Genomic DNA, 19,011 nt, shown 5'->3' on the forward strand with positions numbered 1-19,011 from the left:
CAAGAGTTGATCATCGGACGGAACGCATTTTCAGCTATTTCATCAAACCCACATTATGTCTCTCAGCCGCGTCCCAAGGAACCCATGACATTTCAACAGGAATTGTAGACTGGAGATAGGGGCATCCGAGTTGCTTCTCAGTGTGTAAAAGTGCCAGTGTCGGTAAACGTCAAGTGGCAAACCGGCATCGTCCATGCCTCAGTAGAGACGGCGCGCTTCCCAATAGTTATCGGTTGACTTCATGCCGTTAAGCAGCCAGATTTGTTCGTGCACTGCCGGAGATTTCGATGGCCGAGTGAGACGTTTAACTAGGTGAAGCAGTGCACGAAACAGCGCTCAGCTATGATCACTGAGCGAGTAATACATTAGAAAGAGCTGCCGCTTATATGAAGTTTCGTAAGGCATCATTGAGCGTATCGGACTCTCTCAGGGCGATCGCGCTTCCCTTCCTTTCCAGCCCAGCTTTGTTATGCCACACAACCTTCATGCCGACAGCTGTGGCACCTTCAACGTCTCCAGCACTGCCAGCAACAAACAGCGCCTCCGTGGCCTTCACACCCAGCGCCTCTAGGATAGCCTCGTACGCTTTCCCGACGGGCTTGTAGAAACCGCTCTCCTCAGCTGTCACGACGGCTTTGAAGGCCTGCCCTGCCACTGGATCAACCTGCTTGGCGACGTTGGAGGCTGCCAAGTTGCCCATTTGCTTCGAGCAATTGGTGACCACGCCAAGTTCGTAGCCATTCTCTTTCAGCTGCCTCAGGGTCTCGCCAGCCTCAGGCCACGGCTGCAGATTGGCCCAGTCCCGGAGCAGGGCTTCAGGAGCTGAATCGGGCAAGCCAACATCTCTTGCTGCTTGTCTGACAAAGTCCTCGTATGGAGAGTAGCTGCCCGCCTCGAAGGTGAGCTTGAGGTAGCGTGCGCGCCAAGGCCGTCCTTCTGCTGCGGTTCCTGACGGGGTGGAGGCGTCCCACAGGCTCCACGAGTCCAGCAGACCTGTGAGGAGGTCGAACACGATGGCCTTGGGCCGCCAGTCAGGGTCGCGGGCGGCAGAAGACTCTGGCATCCTGACCACTTGAAGCAACAGCGACAAGAATCTGGATGCAGGCGCGCAGCAAGAGGCGAAGTGACTTCGATGGTACAGGACGTGGTCGATGAAGCACAACGCCGAATGCGCAGTGATGGGTCGACTTTTCCGTTTGATGGGTTGTCAATGAAGCCAACTTAACCTTGGCTTTCGCCCAGCTGTGTGCACAACATGCCAAATAGGATTATTAGTCTTGTCACGGGGTAGAGTCACTGACTCTGAAGGGATCGGAACCAGGGTCCGGTCGCGACCCCGCCCTTCGAAGTTCGGTGTCTGCTCCCGGGTGACTCGGTGGTGCGGATTTGGCTCCGGCGGGGTCGCGCAAGCTAACTGAGCAATATGTGGATGCCCTGGGCGAGCCGCCCGACTGTCGCGCGACCGAGACGATTTATCTAGTAACTAACGTTAATATCCGCATTCAAGCTACAATTTACTAGTATATCGTCGATAGCAATCGCATCTAAAAGAGGGGGAGATATATTTAAAGGTACACCCCCTCTCCATGTCCTTCGCGTGCCGTCCCGATATCTCGATATTGAAGCCATGCTAGTGGATGCAACACGTGGCTTGGAATATCAGTTGTCCGATTCCTTGTCGCCGCAAAGCAACAGTTCCGGTCGGGGATAGGCAGCGGCGCATTTTCCCACGCCGCGAACAACGGGTGATGTGCTAGACTGCATTGCGTGTGCAATGGCAGCGTCTGCAGCGATGACAAGGACAGGAGGCTACAGCAGCAACGGCTGTTCAAGTCATCGCGGCTGGAGAGGTTGAAGTGGTGGTTCGTAAAGCACTTCGGGTTGGCATCTGGTCTTACTCTCCCTGAGCCATGGCCCCGGCAGGTCATGTTCTTGGAGCCAGGATAAGCAGGGGGATCCCCCCAGACAACCCTACCTGGCTGCTTTGGAGGGACTTTTTAGGACACGGTTATCCCTGATCCCGGGTGTCGTGAGTGCTAACCGCGGGGAACAAATCACACACCTCTTCCAAGCGCCCCCCACCCCCTTCTTTTTTTCAGGGTTCTGTCATGCAACGGGGACAGCAAGGTTGCACAAGACACACCAGGTTCGGCGCTTGCGACTCGGTGGAGCGCCTCAGAAGTTCAATCATCGAAAATACGCACGGAGGATTGGGAACGCCCTATAGTTCTGCTGATTTCGCAGTCTGGCTTCATCGATCCTCTCCAGAATGGGGGGCTGCTCGAAGAAATACCTCCAGTCTCCTCCGTTCCAAAAGAATCGCGGGATGACACCTAATAATTAATTAAACCACTGTCTCCGGACCCGTACAAAAAGCCATGGAATCAATAATTGTTGCGTACTCTCAACCATGCGTATATGGCGGTGGCGCTGTGCTCGCAGGGGACTCCTTCCTGTTCATGAGGTCCATGTCTCCCACTACGAGGCACTTCGTAGGATATGATTGAACGTTGCAGACGAATTGAACTGACCTAACTCGTGCGATTGTGGTTGGCGGAGCCGACCGAAGGGAGGGTGCGCCGTGAAACTCTCGAGCATGCAACAACGAGCTACGGTCTGCCATGCCCTCCAAGTCTGGTGGCGCACGTAGTGTCAGGGAAATGTGACGGCCGGATGGTTCATTTGTCGTATATGAGTCATTTGCGAGATCCATCCGCGACGGATTGCAGACTCCAGTACTGTACCCCCTTTCCCGATATACTACACTTTGTCAAAGCAACAAATGGGCCGGTACGTGTCCCCGGCCTTCCCGCCCCGGCCGCAACACGTATAGTCAGTCCTGGCCCATGGCGGTATAGGACATGCTGGCCAAGCGGCAGCAGGAAGGTTGCGAGATGATGATTCGATTATACATCGTTTGTTGCGATTGCATTAAGTCTTCTCGACAGGTACATGGCCGTGCAGGAGGCCCGCTACAAATCCTCCTAACGAGTGCTCTAGCTGAATAGTGAAAGGTCAATGTACATGATCTACAGTCTGCTACCTTGAGATGTAACGATGAATTGGAGGGGGCTTTGTTGCAAGGGCTACCCTGTCGTGATGGGACGTGACAGCTCGTGTGGCGGCCTGGTACGTGTAGGTGGGATTCTTCCACGACGCGTTCAAAAGTATGAATATGCCCTCATTTAAGCAGTCGGGAGACCACCGAGAACGCCCTTCCAGTCACAAGAACGCCCTTCCAGTCACACATCAAATTCTCTGCTGCTGAAGTTTATTCCTGGCTACAGACGCCAATCGCCGCGCTGAATTGCACACAATGAGGGCTTCACTTGCTGCGGCCTGGATGACAGCATCGTGCGTTTTCTTCGGTATGAAACCAGTTCTGACTTGACATACCCAGCAATAAAATAGCTGACTCAATTATAAGCATGTGCAAGAACCCAGCTCATAGGAATACCCACGACTCCATACAACCAGTCTGGAAATAGCACCGTCGCTCTTCATCACCTAAAGCATATTGTCGTTGACAAGCGGTTTGCGCAACACCGAGATGGTTCTGGCCTAAGTCTGATTCCACCAACACTACGTGAATTTGCCACCACGTTTGCAGAGGATCTCGAAAATATCCTCGGAATCCATACGGTTGTGCTGGAGGATGCCAAGAGCAAACCCAATGGCATCTTCCTCACCCTTGGCGACGCAGATACCTATCTTGACGCTGCGGGGCGGCCAACATCGGAAGGCTACACCCTCAGAGTTGATGAGTTGGGCATTACCATCACGGGGGCAAGCCCTTTAGGAGCCTGGTGGGGAACCCGGACCGTTCTTCAACAAGCCGCTATCCATGAGGGTGCACTGCCGATGGGCACTGGTATCGATGCCCCGGGCTGGTCAACGCGAGGCATGATGCTCGACTGTGGGCGACACTTCTATCCGAAAGAGTTTCTGATCGAGATGTGTTCATACATGTCTTACTTCAAACAAAACACCTTCCACCTACATCTCATGGATGATGTCGGCGGAGTTAAGAAAACGGACAACCTCCAGGGCATCTATGCAAGACTCCGCCTCTGGTCAAACGGTGATGCGGTCAAGGGACTTAACAACCACCCCAACGAGTCATATACACGCAGAGATTTTGACGAAATTCAGGACAAGTGTGCCGCACGTGGAGTGGCCATCTTGCCCGAACTGGAATCGCCCGCACATGCAATGCCCATAGTTCAGTGGCGCCCCCAGATCGCATACCAAGGCGACGTGAGTCAGCTGAATATCTCACACCCCGATACGGTTCCTACAGTACAGACAATCTGGAAGGAGTTTCTGCCGTGGTTTCACTCTAAAGTTGTGTCTATCGGCGCGGACGAGTATCGAGGACCGAAGGACGACTATAAGAAATTCGTCAACATCATGGATAGATTCATCAGGGAGGAGTCGGGCAAGTCCATTCGAATATGGGGCACATTTCCTCCGCAAAAAGGCAAGCCGTCGAACAACGAAATCTCTCCGAACGTCTCGATCCAGCACTGGGCTTACAGCTTTGATAACCCGCTGAACGATTACATAAAGAACAACTACTCGGTCGTTAACTCGGATGAGATGTTCTATATTGTGCTCAAGACTCGCTACTATAGCCGCACCGTTAACACTTCTATAACTTTCCAAGGGGATCCGAGCACTCATGGGCCATGGTATCCGTATATCTTCAGCTTGAAGAACGCAACAAACAACCCCCCGCGCGACGAACCTCTTGTTCAAGGTGCTATTGCGCCGTTGTGGAATGACCGCGGTCCGAGTGCTAGCGTGTACTCGGAGGCCTACTATGCTTGGCGTGATGGCATACCGGCCTTGGCTGACAAGCAGTGGGGAGGCAGTCTAACGAAAGGTCAATTTGTGGACGTTTTCCCGAAACTCCATCAACACATTCCGGGACAGAATCTGGAGCGATTTATTCCTTCAAATGGCACTACAATCTTCAGATACGCCTTCAACAAGAGGAGAGGCAATATCGTTCAAGATGTCTCTTCTAATGGCTTCAACGCCAAGACAACCTGCAAATCAACAAACTCGTCTATGATCGTCACCCCTAATTGCACTCTCACAACTCCCTGGGGATCCAAAGGGAGGAATTACACTCTATCATTGTCCCTTAAAGTTGACGAGCTTGCCAATCCCACCAATACTACACTCATTGAAGGTTCGGATTCGACCCTTATGTTAACGCCCAACATCACTCTATTCGCGGCTGGAAACTACTTGCGACTAAATACCACGATCCCTTTGAAAGAATGGATAACTCTGAAGATTATTGGCCGTGGGCAGCGAACATTTGCTTCGCTGACTTCGAGGTTGGCAAACTCGTCTGGAGAGGAACAAGAATTTCTCTCGTGGATGCAGCGTGACAACCGCTGGGTACCGATGGCAATTGAAGCTCCCATTAAAGAAGTCAAGGGGTGGACTGGGGAAATGAATGGGCTTAGCTTGACCAACGAGGCTTAAAATCCTTCATAACAGCCAGGCAATGATGTTGGTTAGGTAGCGTGGTCCTCGTACGTACTTGGTCATCGGTCACCAGGGTAGTTTTTCTAGGAATCTATTCCTTTTCTCCCCTCAACCCGACACGAGATGTGCAGCCCAGATGTGCAGTATGGAATCTCGTATCACGTCCGGCCTACCTACCGTGGCTGCAGCTGCCCGGATAGCTGCTCCCTGGACAGGTGAGGCGTCACTAGTGTACGTTGGTTGGTTGGGATCCCTCCAGTTGCTTCGGGCCTGTGCCATTCAGTATTATGGGTTCAACAGTGCGAACGGTGATACCGAAAATACACAGTGGCTTCCTTCTGACTGTAGCCGATTCGCCGTGGTGTGTCTGTGCCGGTGCACGACTCGGACGAATTTCACAGGTATCGGATCGACCGGGGTTGTCCCCAAACCCAGACCTCCTATTCCCGTACTTCGCTGGATCCTGCTGGCCCATTCTCCGCGGCGCTGCCATGTGGTAGGTGGTTACATCGCTTACAGCTTGCCCAACCAAGATTGCATGACCGAGTGGGGCTGACCAATAAGTGCCGGAGATATTGACATGAACCGCACAAAGATCTGTCCACTCCGTCTTAGTAGGTTGTTCATCCACAGCAATCCGTCAATCTGAATTGTTCTGTGGCGGGAACTCAGCTGATGATGCTGAGATGAAGTCGTGCCGACTTGATGTTAAATATTACCTAATTTCATCTTCAAACCCCGGTGGCCATAGGCGTGTCACTATCGAATTGGTGTGCCAAGGCTTCGTACTCACCATCACTGAAAGGAGATAGAAGCACGCCAATCCTACATGTGAGGGAGGGCAGCATGTCCATACGAAGGAGCCTATAGACTGTTTCATGTAAGATCGAAACCCACAGAGAGGACATGGAGGCAAATTGGGGCTTGCCCCGCACCAGGCGTATTTCCTGCCACAGCACGAGGTACCCGGGTGTGTGCTACCAATTCGGCACTTCGCATGCACTTCTGACGTCGCTCCTGCTCAGTGCTTCTCCCAACGCGGAGACTGAGAGTTACTTCGCTTAAAGAAGGCAAGCTGCCCATACGAAGGAGCCCATGGGCTGTGTTACATCGGATCGAAGGCCGCAGCGGAAAGAGACAGCTAGCAGACCACGACTGTCTCTGCGCCCAGCATCGTTCTGTCCCCTGAAAGCACCAGAATATGACGACATGAAACCTCGCAATTGGCTGTGTAAGTGATTTGCTTTGGCTTATGGGCCGCTCTTCTCACGACATGAATCTCCAATTGCCGAGAAACAGAGGCATCCACCTCGTCGTATCTTCTGCTTGCTGGCCCAGAGGCAATTGACACTGATACTAGACCAACTTCGCACTCATGGTGGCCTCGGTGCGAGGACTGGCGATCATTCCCTACAACTCTACCGCTGCCCAAACCATGTGTATGACCGGTTGGTGCTAGTAGGTCAAGTCGTATGCATGATTTTTTGGTGGCTTGAGTGCACGGCATAACCGAGCGATTGAATCATCAACCCCATGGCCTCTCGGCCCGCGCTTCCCCGAGACTGTCCCTATGTGTATGCAGGCTAATTGCAAAACACGGCGTCTTATGGCAAATGGGTAGTTATGTGCCTTCCCAGCGAGATGGCCAGATACAAATACGGGACAACATTCCTGGAAACGAACATCTCCAAAGTGCTCCTCACTCTAGTCTCACGCAGTGCTTCACACAATGCAGCTCCGTATTATCCTCGTATTTGCCGTGGCACTTGCCACCAGCCCTACCGTTGTAGCGGACACGATGGTCTATATTCACATGCTGTCGAACTGGGGAACCTGGGATGGCTGGGGTACATCGCTGGCTTGGTGGGCAAAGCGGTTTGGCGACCGGGATGACCTGGCCGATGTCTTCTTCACGCTCAACTACACTCAGTTCAGCAGCGAGACACTGCCGGGCATGGGGATGACCATTGCGCGCTACAATGCCGGCGCATGCAGCCGGAACAAGATCAGCGGCCGCAGCATGGTAGAATCGCCTAACATAGTGCACTCTCGGCAGATGGAAGGGTTTTGGCTGGACGGCAACGATTCGGATTCGAGCACAGCAAGTTGGGATTGGAGCGTTGACGCGAACCAGCGGGCCATGCTGCAGAAAGCACGAGCCCGCGGGGCCGACCGTTTCGAACTATTCAGCAACTCGCCCATGTGGTGGATGTGTCAGAATGATAATCCCTCGGGTTCCAACTGCCTCAACGTGCCGATTCAACACTGCAACGACGAGAATCTGCAGCCTAGCTACCGGCAGGAGCACGCCGTGTATTTGGCCACAATCGCGAAGTACGCCCGAGACAACTGGGGTGTGGCGTTTGAGTCCGTGTCGCTGTTCAACGAGCCTTCATCGCACACGTGGATCGGCTATCTGAACGACTTTGAAGCCTGGGTGGCCGCGAAGGCCGGATATGGCAATTGGGGCACCCAGGAAGGGTGTCACATCAACTGGGACACAATGCCGGTGTTGATCAAGGCCCTGCGAAGGGAGCTCAATAGCCGTGGCCTAACTGGGGCCTTGATAGCGGCGGCAGACGAGAACTCGTATCGACAAGCCATCGACACGTGGCATGTCCTCGACGACGCGGCGGTGCTTGGGGAAGTTCAACGGGTGAATGTGCATAGCTATTGGGATGGGCAGCGCGACGTCCTGCGCGACTTGGCCCTGGGCCACGGCCAGAAACTGTGGATGAGCGAGTACGGCGACGGGGATGACACGGGTCACGAACTGGCCAAGACGTTGCTGCTCGACTTCCGCTGGCTGCGCCCGACGGCATGGGTGTACTGGCAAGTGCTTGACAAGGGAGGTTGGGGCCTCATCGACGCTGAAAACGACAACGGTAGGCTCGGGGAGGCAACGCAGAAGTATTTCGTGCTCTTGCAGTTCACGCGCCACATCCGGCCTGGGATGCGCATTCTCGACGGCGGTGCCGAGAACGTCGTGGCGGCGTACGACTCGGCGGCGAAGAGGCTGGTGGTTGTTGTCGCCAACTGGGGCTCCCGCCAGGATTTCAAGTTTGACCTGCAGCGCTTCGCAACGTCCTCGGCCCATGGGCCCCCCCTGAGGCGCTGGAGCACCAAGATGGGCCGCGGTGGAGATCGTTATGCGTACTCTGAGTTCCACGAGGATCCGGTTTTCGGTGACACGGTGTTTGTTCAGAATATCGACGCGAATACAGTGGCGACGTTCGAATTCGATGGCATCACCACGAGCGACTTCTACTCGATAAAGGTCAACGCCACGTGGGCCCCGGATGGTGTCCTGAAGCAGTCCGACTTCTACGGGGGCACCAACCCTCGTGCTGCCGTCAGCTTCGTGCCAAGCCTGGTAGCTCTGAGCGGGCCGGTGAAGATTGAGAAGATGTGGTTCCGGTCCGGTGATCGACTGGACTATATCAGACTGGACATCTCGGACGGCGGCGAAACAAAGCCGGCCCACATCTATCACGGATCGGATGGGGGTGGCCACGGGGTGGACATGACATTGGGCTCCGACGAGTACTGGACCGAGGCGGAACTGTGTCAGGGAGATCGCCCAAACGGCTGGGGCACTGGTATATACTATATCAAGGCCACGACTAGCGAGGGCCGCTCCCTGGAGGCCGGCCATAAAACCAGAGACTGCCATACCTTCAAAGCACCCATGAGGTGGCAGATCGTGGGGACCGCTGCCTGGGAGGGCAGGGAGATAGATGGGTTATCTTTTGTCTACGGACCTCGGTGATAATTGAGCAAGGTGGTGGTTGTGGCGGGCGGCTTGTCTTCTTTGAAATTATGCCCGCTTAAGAAATCGCCTCGTTAAAAGTCCGATTCTGTTCATGCTAACAGGGCGTGCCGAGCAGGGCCATTTTCATCCACGTATAGCTGACTTTAGCTCGCGCGACCCTACCAGAGCCAAGTCCGTAAGTGCCACCGAGTCATCGGGGACTCCACATTTCCGAGGATCGAGCTTGCCGAACGGGCTGTGCCAGGCGGGCGACGGAAGGATCGTGCCCGTTGGATCGTGGCTTTCCGCAAATGGACCACTGATTGGAGTCATCATGAGCAGTTTGCTCGAATGTCCAGGACATGAGTTACGACCTCCTCACGCCAAGGACCCTGCGAGGCCCCGACTGCTGCGTATCTTCAAAAGAGGAAGATGCAGCGAACGAACTTGGCAATTGACACCGTGCTGCCCTCGGTCCGCACTCCGCAGTTGTATCCGTTGGTCAATTGCCAGCTCTTGGTCAATCCCTCGACTGTCCTCCTCGGAGAGCCCGGAGCTCCAACATGACATGAAAATTGCGGACACGTTCTAATGCCATCTTTTTAATATCCGTCAAACTTCCGGGAGCCGTCTCAGCCCTACGCTCCGCCCGTGGCTGTCAGTGTCAACCCCTCAGCGGGCGGACGCTTTGAGATTGGCCGACTCCGAGCCGAGGCTGGACTCTACCGGAGCTAGTAGCCGGCACGTTGAGCATCACGATGCCCTTATGAGAAGCTCTGTCTCAGCCGCAGCAACACTGAGAGTCGCTCACATCTCAACGACCTCACCTCTCCTTTCTGCAAAATGCCTGCAGACCCGAAGCTCAATCTAGACGACCGCGTGCCGTGGAGCGAGCCGGCATGGTATCGCAGCCTCTCGTCGCCGTATTATAACGAGTCGCACCGGCGGCTGCGCGACCGCGTGCGCAAGTACGTCGACGAGAAGATCCTGCCCGAGGCGCTGGATTGGGAGGAGGCCGGCGACGTGCCTCGCGATGTGGCGCTCCAGTTCTGCCGGTCTGGCATCCCCTTCGAGGATGTGCCCGTCAAGTACCGCCCATCAGACATCCCTGTGCTGGCGGGCGTACCGCACGACCAGCTTGATGCCTTCCACATGCTCATCGTCTCGGATGAGATGGCGCGCGTAGAAGGCGGCGTGGGCATCGCCTTGGCGGGCGCCTCGTCGATTGGCGCCCCGCCCATCATCCATTACGGCACAGAGGCGCAGAAGGCGAAGTGGCTGCCGGGGCTGTTCGACCGCACGACGAGCTTCAGCCTGGGCATCACGGAGCCCGGCGGCGGATCAGATGTCGCGCGGCTTAAGACGACGGCGGAGAAGACGCCCGACGGCAAGTTCTACATCGTCAACGGAGCCAAGAAGTGGATTACCGGCACGCCCTGGGCCTCGCACATGACGACGGCAGTGCGCACAGGAGGTGATGGCATGAAGGGCATCTCCGTGCTCGTCATCCCCATGGACAGCCCTGGTGTGCATCACGAGAAGATTCGCAACAGCGGGCAAAATGCCGGCGGCGCATCGTTTGTCGACCTTGAGAACGTCAAGGTCCCGGTCGAGAACCTCATCGGCGAGGAAAACAGGGGCTTCCCCGTCATCATGAAGAACTTCAACCGCGAGCGCTTCCTGCTGGCCGTGGGCTGCAACCGCAAGAGCCGCACGTGTTTGGCCATGTCGTTCCAGTACGCGATGCAGCGAGAGACGTTTGGCCGGCCGCTCATGCACAACCAAGTCATCCGGCGCAAGCTTGTCGAGCTGGCGCATCGCGTCGAGGCGCACTGGGCCTGGCTCGAGCAGATTGCCTACCACGTCGGGCAGTCGCCGCTGGGCTGGCAGAGCCCGGATATTGCGAGCCGCATTGCCCTGGTTAAGATCCAGGGCGGGCAGATGGTCGAGCTCGCGGCAAGAGAGGCACAGCAGATCTTTGGCGGCGCCGGATACCAGAGGGCCGGGCCGGGCGCGACGGTCGAGCAGATCAGCCGGGACCTGCGAATGCTGGTGAGTTTTTTTGAACGTGTCGATGCTGAAGAAAGGCATCGCGAGGCTAACGTTGACCTAGGTCGTTGGGGGCGGCAGCGAGGAGATCATTTCGGATCTCGCGATCCGACAGGAGCTTTCCGTGGCGGCAGGCAAGGCGAAGATGTAAGATGTACGAATTGCCATGGAGGAAGGATCCTGGGCGGAACCTAGAAACATGAGGTTGTCATCTTGGTTGTTGCACGACATGCGGCAGCACCACGTGCAGCCAGAAGAGAGGCGGCAAACTGTGTAACATGGGCATGCATCTGATAGCAATAGCATTCGGTTGGTGTTGTCACGCGCGTCGAATGCGTTGCCAAATTGACGCCGGCGCAAAGCGGTCCGGCAATTGACGCGGAATACCTGAAGATCATTGCGGACTTCGATGCGGATCAACAACCACATCTGCCCCCTAGGCAGTGTAGGCACGCGGCGCAGCAATTCGTATCAATTACTTGCAGGCTTGTCCCAGCATTATGTATCTGGCGACCCAGCGGTGATGGAATCAGCATTGTGGAATCAACAGCCAGCTCTTGGTCCAGCCACTGATTCGCTCTCGGCAGACCGAGTTCTCCGAATGAGTTTAGACGCGCGCAGCCCCAAACGGCGTCCACAAAGTCCACTTACACGGCCACGCGTTTGGCGGCCAATGGCAGCCCCGCCGCCGCGCCCAGCGCCTGGACGAATTTCGTCCGAGATATGCGAGGGTCCTCCCCTCGCACTCTCTCGTTGTGCCGACCCTGCCCTGCGATATCCACCGCGTACACCTTTACGGCGTCATGCGCGCGACCCCGCGGACAGAAAGAAGAGTCCGGGCGGAACCTCAATGAGGCAGTACAAGCTTTCGCATTGTGCAGCGGACGTGTGGAGAGAAGTGGTGGCAGGATGAGTGAGGCGTAAGCTGACGGCCCTCGATTGCCGACTGGTCAGGCCGGAGGCTGACGCCTGCTGAGAACAACTATAAAGACAAACAGCCCTCCGCAAAGTCGAAAGAATCGGTAAATAGAGTTGAACAACAACAAGATCCAACGTCATCATCATGGGTTCTACACTATCGGGAACTGACAGCCTAGCCTGTCCCTTCGTCATCCCATCCCCCGACAAGCCCCTCAGCGACATCCTTCCCCGGTGGACCGAGTCGAACCTATCTCATCCAGCCATTCTCCTTACTCCAAAGAATGAGGACCACATCGTCGCCGCCATCCGCGTCGCCAAGCAGAATGGCCTGAACGTGGTGCCTGCCGGTGGTCGCCACGGCGCCTTCGTTGCCATTGACTCCAAGACTGCGTTGGTGGAGTTGAGGGAGTTCAAGGCCATCGACTTGGACAAGGCCAACGGCACCGTCCGCGTGGGAGCGGGTGTTCTTACCGGGGAGCTGCTCAAGCTTCTCATTGAGGAGGGCTACTACACGACGCTCCCCAACTCCAATGCCGTGAGTATCATCGGCGGTATTCTTGGAGGCGGCAACACGGCGCAAAACGGCCTGCACGGCTTCATGGTCGACAACGTTGTCTCGTTTCGAGTCATTACGGCGGGCGGACAGACCGTCGAGGTCTCGGCCTCGTCCTCGGGCGATGAGCTTGCATTGTTCAATGCCTTGTGCGGCGTGGGCCATGGGCTCGGCGTCGTCACTGCTGCCACGATGAAAGTCTACCCCGTCTCCTCACTGCGCCTCACAGACAACAAAGTATGGTCACGCCTCTTGATGTTCCCTCCCCCGGCTCTCGACGCTGCCGTGGACGCATTCTTGTCTTTCGATCAAGTCGCCGGCCCGCTCACGCTCACAATCATGTTCGTGCGCAGTCCGCCCGGCACCCCAGCAGCGGGCTCGCCAATTATCCTCATCGCAGCGACGTACTACGGCCCTGCAGAGGAAGCTGAAAAAGCGGCGGCTAAACTCTTTGACGAAGCAGTTGTGAGCAAGGCCTTCAAGGCAGACACGATCATGGTGCCGCTTCCTGGAATTAACAACGGCATGGAGCCCAACAACGCGCTCGGTGGCTTCAAGGCTATGAATTCGGCGCGCCTCAAGCAATTGACGCCCGAGACCATCAAGCAGAGCTTCGCCAAGTGGGTGGAGGTGACCACCGAAACCCCCGACGCAGCCCGCACGGCGGCCTTGTTCATCAAGTTCAGCCCAGACAAGATGATTGCGAATGGAAACCTGCCGGAGCACAAGGGCAAGTACTTCGAGGGACGCGATCGAGGCGCGACGGCCATAGCACTGCCGTGGTGCGCTACGCCCGCGTCGAAGGACAAGCTGGACGCCTTCGTGGACGAGTTCCTCGATCGCGTGCGCAAGGTAGACACTGTGCCCCCGGGGACATTTGCCAACACCATGAGGTTCGGCGCAACCTTGGATGAGTTGGTGTCGAAAGAAAGAGTGGCAGAGGTCAAGAAGATCAAGGCCTCTTGGGACCCAGAGGAGGTGTTCTGGAACCCGTACTCGCAACGCGCAAAGAGTTCTCTGTAGGTTGAAGCTAGACACTCTCATGGTACCTTTAGGCCTCCCCCGCGTGGACTACATTGTGACCGCTGTGTCAGCTCTGCCTCCCGCTTGCTGAGGGACATTGTTTGCTACTCGGCCCGGAGAGACAGAACAAAGGGCGCCACCGTGCGATGCAAACACCGGGGCTTCTACAAACATCCCGCACTATCGAATAACTTTCATGTAAGCAGGACAAAACTTGATTGTTGGATCATCACAAGTACTTTTCCGTCTCGTGCTGCCCTTTGAACCCGCAAAGGCTCCCTCGCAAAGATCACGTCACAAGTCAGTGCAGATCCTGTCCACGTATCACTCCGACATAAAGCGACACGATGTCTCGGCCGCAGTTGCCTTTCGTCTTCGGGGCTGCCCAAATTATGTCCACGATGGAGTCGGTCATCGCCCGGTTTGAGCAAATGCACGAGACGATGATCCGAACTGTGACTCCGTCAAACGCCTTCTTCGCCAACACATTCGAGCCATGGGCCCGTGTTTCCAACGAGACCGAGGCTGACACGGGTATGATCCAGCTGCTGGGCTATGTGGCTGCCGACAAGGAGACAAGAGACGCCGCGGATAAGGCGCAGAGATTGCTCGGCTTCGCCCACGCGGCGTGGATGGCGAGGTCAGATCTCTTTGTTTTGCTGAAGGCGGCGGCCGAGAGAGATGAGACGCTTGATCCAGAGTCCAGGCATTGGATGGAAGCTAAGCTGCGAGACTTTACTACATGTGGACATGGTTCACTTGACGAATCAACCATGCATGCATATATCAGACAGCTCTCCGACATCGAGGACCTGAAGTACAGATACAACAGAAATCTGATGGAAGAGAACGGGGGCTTGTGGATGGATCGACAAGATTTGGACGGAGTCCCAGAGAATGAGCTGCAGAAATGGAAGCGAGATGGAGGCGTGAACGAAGGAAAGTACTTCGTGCCCTTTGCCAACGGTGGCGCCAAGATCGTTCTGAGCTACGCCTGCAAAGAGAGCGCCCGCAGAAAGATTTTCCTTGCGGACGAGGCCAAGGTACCTGAAAATGTAAAACTACTTCAAGAGATAACATGTCTTCGCGACGCGCAGGCCAAGTTACTCGGATACAAGAGTCACGGAGAATTTCGCATTCAAGGTCGGGCTATCAAGTCGGTTGACTCCGTTGAGAAGCTCCTCGCAGAGCTTCGAGAATCACTCGTACCGCTCGGAAGACTGGAGCTAGAAGAGCTACAAACATTGCGCATGGAAAGTCTCAAGACACACGATCCCTTCGAGTGCAGCGAGAATGACCGGCTTCCTCCGTGGGACTTGGCCTACTACAAGCGTCTCAGAAGCCTGGCAGCGAGCGTGGATGAGGAAGCAACATCGGAGTATTTCCCGCTGGGGCCAACCGTCACTGGCATGTTGGCAATATTCGAACCGATCTTGATGCTGCGCTTCGTAAAAATTCCTCAGAACGAACTTGATCGCAACTCCACATGGCATGAGTCTGTGGAGATGTGGGAAGCATGGGATACTGAGGGTAACGACTTCCTCGGGTTTCTTTACTTTGACCTTCTTTGGCGCGAAGACAAATACAAAGGCTCGCAGAACGCCAACATTCACTGCGTGAGTTTGACTGAGGCGGGAGCCTTGAAAGTTCTGACTGACACATCGCGACAGGGTTTTCTTAAGCAAGACGGGACGCGAAAGGTTCCGGCTACCGCACTGATGTGCTGTTTCCCTCAACCTACTGAATCCACCTGTGCGCTTCTCAAACACAGTGAGGTTGTTATACTCTTCCATGGTTGGTCTTCTTGGGTCTGGACCGGCCTTCCGACATGCTGACTTGCTATAGAGCTGGGGCATGCCATCCATGACCTTGTGTCTAAGACGAAATTTGCGCGTTTCCATGGAACAAGCCTCCCAGTGGACTTTGGCGAAATGCCTAGCATCCTGCTTGAAAACTGGTGCTGGATGGAGGAAACCCTGAGCAAACTAAGCTGCCACTACACTACGCTGGATCCTCGATATTTGACTGAATGGCGTGCTCGTCATGTTGGAGCCCCTGATCCGCCTGCCAAGATCCCGAGTGACTTGTCGAAGCGGCTCATCAACACCAGATATCTAAATCATGGCCTCTACTATCTTCACCAGTTGTACGTACAGTATACTGCGGATGCCCCTCGCGGTGAGCTAACAGATCTGAAACAGGTCGGTATCCATATTCGACATGAAGATACACAACCCAGCAAGCCCCAGCGATATCGCATCCCTCGACCTTACAAAGCTCTGGTACGACATAAGAGAAGATATCGAGGGAATGGACTTCACAGAGTCCCGCAAGAATGGGCATGGGCACGTCACCTTTGGCCATCTTTTGAGCGGATACGACATGGGATATTATGGCTATCTCAGGTGAGTCACTCATTTCCAGTTGATGAACTCGAAAAGCGCCTAAGCCATACTTAGCTGCACTGCTCTTGCTCAAGATATTTATCACACTGTCTTCGCGGCCGATCCGTGGAACCCCGATGCATGGAGGCGGTTTCGTATGGGTATTTTGCAGTTTGGTGGCAGCCAACCGGATCAGATGGCAATGCTCGAACGCTTCCTTGGTCGCCAGCCTGCTTTCGATGCTCTCGCCAAAAGTCTTGCTCTTTGAGGCATGCCCCATGGTTCCAGTCCTCGCGCAATCCTTACAGCCTGGCCTATCCATGAACGGCAATCAACGACCATGGCAGTAAACAATTATTATCGGCCGCTCTTATAGGTCAAATGTCAAGCGTGTAGTATAAGTGCACTTGGCCATGACTTGACTGGTGAGGAAGTTTCGGCTCATCTCAGGCAACATTGCCGTCCAGCACTGCTACAATTACAGCGGGCGACTGCCTGCTAGACGCACTGCCGGCTCAATTGCAGGCTGTGCTGCGGGCTAGGATGACCCAGGGCTATTGATCCACCAGCCAACACAGCAGTGAACACGACATTATGCTAATTTTTACCCACTGTAACCGCCACCTTGTTAGTAAGTTACATTCGACGATGATACTCATCGGCCCTGCTGGTTGCCAGATGCCCGCTAGAAGCTACGGATGGCTGGCCGAGGTTGGTCCGGCAAAGTGCTCCCGACCACTGCCAAACGGTTTTCGGGTCAAGTGTAAGCCAGGCCTTCCTCGCAAGGGTGGTGGACATGCCGGCGGACGATTTTCGGGGGATTTCCACAGTCCAACAGGGCACCTGCAGCGTCGCACATGCTCGCAATGATGCTCAGCCCGGCAACGTGGGCTCACATCAGTGATGTCAGATCTTGGGCTGAACCTTGAAATCAGGCTGAAGATAACATCGCAGGTGACCACTAATTGCGAAAATAAATATCACGTGTGTTCTGGACGGCTTTGCCATCCACTGCGTTGTTTCTCAACGTCCGGCAATATCTCCATCTGCATCTCTGAGCAGATTACAGGCGGTACAATTCCTATAGCGGAGCCGGACAGATCTGATCCAACTTGCGACCATGATGACACAGACCACAGTGCCTGTGAACGGGCAACTCGATCAGGTTCACGACACCAGCTTTTACGGGTGCGGCGGGAGGGCTGGCGCTCCAACTTCTACGATGGATATGGAAACACCAAGCATGCCCGCTCTGACTGGCGTGAGCTCCGATGGCGAAGTTGACACCGAGTTCTTGATCGTCGGCTGCGGGCCAGCAGGGGCCTCGCTTGCATGTTTTCTGGCCTCATACGGTGCATGGACCTGTTCTCTAGACAGATAAGTACATACCGAGGCTGACTGGAAATAGGATTGACCGGCATTATGGTCAGCGCGGCCGCCGGTACGGCTAGCACTCCTCGAGCGCATATTACAAATATGGCCGCTATTGGTAAGTGCTGTGAATAAAACAGAGCTTGGAATTGTAATTGATTTTCCCGGTGCAGAATGTCTGCGAGACATTGGTCTTGAGCAGGAAGTCCGCGCAGTGGCTTCTCACGGTCATGCCATGATCCACACGAGATGGTGCCACAGTATGGCTGGCGAGGAGTATGCACGACTCTACTCTTGGGGCAACGATCCCCGACGGAAGGTGAGATCAAGTATTCTTGGGCTTCGGCTTGGCATGAGCCGTGCAGCGTTGCGTGATCAAATTATACCAACAGAAGTAGGGCGACTATGAGCTGGCAAGTCCGTGCGAACCAGTCGACATACCGCAGACATTACTAGAGCCGATACTCATCCGCTATGCAACGACGCACGGCTTCAAAGCTCGCTTTAGTACCAGTTTATTGTCATTTTCGGAAGACAGTGCAACAAACGTAATTACAGCTGTCCTGCGTGACGACATATCGAAGCTTGAGTTCAAGATTCGCACGAGGTATCTCTTCGGTGCTGATGGCGCTCAGAGCTGCGTGGTCAAGCAACTCAACCTGCCCCTGGACCACAAACCTGGACAGGGCCTCGCAATCAATGTGCTTGTGAAAGCAGACTTGTCCCACCTCGTTGACTCCCGGAAGGGCAACTTGCACTGGGTTATGCAACCGGACCGTGAACACCCCGAATTCGGCTGGATGGGCCTCGTGCGGATGGTCAAGCCCTGGCATGAGTGGATGTTTATCCTGCTTCCGAACAGAGACGCCGATGTGGGCATGAAGCCTGCCTCTCATGAGTACCTGAAACGAGTAAAAGACTTCATCGGAGACGATACCCCAGCCGAGATACTCAACGTCTCTAAATGGTTCATTAACGAGACCGTCGCGGAACAGTATTCCAAGGGCAACATGTGAGTGAAGAGTCTGTTTAAGCCGGTCATCCTCTTTTTCTCAACCACCTGGCGCTTACTTACAATGTCTCTAACAGCTTTTGCATCGGAGACGCTGTGCATCGCCATCCACCGTTCAATGGACTTGGAAGCAACACTTGCATTCAAGATGCTTACAATCTCGCGTGGAAGATTGCTTTCGTCCATCGGGGCCTCGCGTCACCGGAACTTCTCAAGACCTATAGCCAGGAGCGCCAGCCAGTAGGCAAATCAGTCATCACGAGGGCTAATCAGGCATTTCGCGAGCATCATCACGTATGGGAAGCTCTTGGTGCATTGCCTAAAGAGCTAGACGAGAGAAAACGCATTTTGGAGGAAGTCTCAGAGCCTACGCCGCAGGGGAAGATTCGCCGTGAGGAATTCCAGACAGCAATCCAGGGTACGGCGACTGAGTTCCATGGTCTTG

General features: G+C 55.1%; 7 protein-coding genes across 7 annotated transcripts; 6 read left to right on the forward strand and 1 right to left on the reverse strand.

Annotated features, from left to right (window-relative positions):
- Positions 1 to 382: 382 nt before the first annotated feature.
- PLICBS_008090 (uncharacterized protein) lies at positions 383 to 1,063 on the reverse strand (the record flags this gene model as incomplete). Its single annotated transcript, XM_018324426.1, has 1 exon — positions 383 to 1,063. The coding sequence occupies one exon, from the start codon at positions 1,061 to 1,063 to the stop codon at positions 383 to 385; it is 681 nt and encodes a 226-aa protein (XP_018177605.1).
- A 2,253-nt stretch (positions 1,064 to 3,316) lies between these two features.
- Positions 3,317 to 5,499, forward strand: PLICBS_008091 (uncharacterized protein; the record flags this gene model as incomplete). Its single annotated transcript, XM_065601318.1, has 2 exons — positions 3,317 to 3,368; positions 3,452 to 5,499. 2 exons carry the CDS (start codon positions 3,317 to 3,319, stop codon positions 5,497 to 5,499), a joined length of 2,100 nt encoding a protein of 699 aa, XP_065457390.1.
- Positions 5,500 to 7,231: 1,732 nt separating this feature from the next.
- On the forward strand, positions 7,232 to 9,271 carry PLICBS_008092 (uncharacterized protein; the record flags this gene model as incomplete). Its single annotated transcript, XM_018324424.2, has 1 exon — positions 7,232 to 9,271. One exon carries the CDS (start codon positions 7,232 to 7,234, stop codon positions 9,269 to 9,271), a length of 2,040 nt encoding a protein of 679 aa, XP_018177603.2.
- An 825-nt stretch (positions 9,272 to 10,096) lies between these two features.
- PLICBS_008093 (uncharacterized protein) lies at positions 10,097 to 11,453 on the forward strand (the record flags this gene model as incomplete). Its single annotated transcript, XM_018324422.2, has 2 exons — positions 10,097 to 11,305; positions 11,367 to 11,453. 2 exons carry the CDS (start codon positions 10,097 to 10,099, stop codon positions 11,451 to 11,453), a joined length of 1,296 nt encoding a protein of 431 aa, XP_018177601.2.
- A 912-nt stretch (positions 11,454 to 12,365) lies between these two features.
- PLICBS_008094 (uncharacterized protein) lies at positions 12,366 to 13,799 on the forward strand (the record flags this gene model as incomplete). The annotated part of the gene is made up of 1 exon (XM_018324421.2): positions 12,366 to 13,799. One exon carries the CDS (start codon positions 12,366 to 12,368, stop codon positions 13,797 to 13,799), a length of 1,434 nt encoding a protein of 477 aa, XP_018177600.2.
- Positions 13,800 to 14,146: 347 nt separating this feature from the next.
- On the forward strand, positions 14,147 to 16,208 carry PLICBS_008095 (uncharacterized protein; the record flags this gene model as incomplete). Its single annotated transcript, XM_065601319.1, has 3 exons — positions 14,147 to 15,415; positions 15,872 to 15,945; positions 16,001 to 16,208. The coding sequence occupies 3 exons, from the start codon at positions 14,147 to 14,149 to the stop codon at positions 16,206 to 16,208; spliced, it is 1,551 nt and encodes a 516-aa protein (XP_065457391.1).
- A 1,451-nt stretch (positions 16,209 to 17,659) lies between these two features.
- On the forward strand, positions 17,660 to 18,570 carry PLICBS_008096 (uncharacterized protein; the record flags this gene model as incomplete). Its single annotated transcript, XM_065601320.1, has 4 exons — positions 17,660 to 17,672; positions 17,728 to 17,873; positions 17,953 to 18,061; positions 18,113 to 18,570. The coding sequence occupies 4 exons, from the start codon at positions 17,660 to 17,662 to the stop codon at positions 18,568 to 18,570; spliced, it is 726 nt and encodes a 241-aa protein (XP_065457392.1).
- Positions 18,571 to 19,011: the final 441 nt, after the last annotated feature.

This window comes from Purpureocillium lilacinum (genome assembly GCF_023168085.1).
Source record: "Purpureocillium lilacinum CBS 284.36 DNA, scaffold_6, whole genome shotgun sequence".
In the NCBI taxonomy this organism is placed as follows: Eukaryota; Fungi; Ascomycota; class Sordariomycetes; order Hypocreales; family Ophiocordycipitaceae; genus Purpureocillium; species Purpureocillium lilacinum.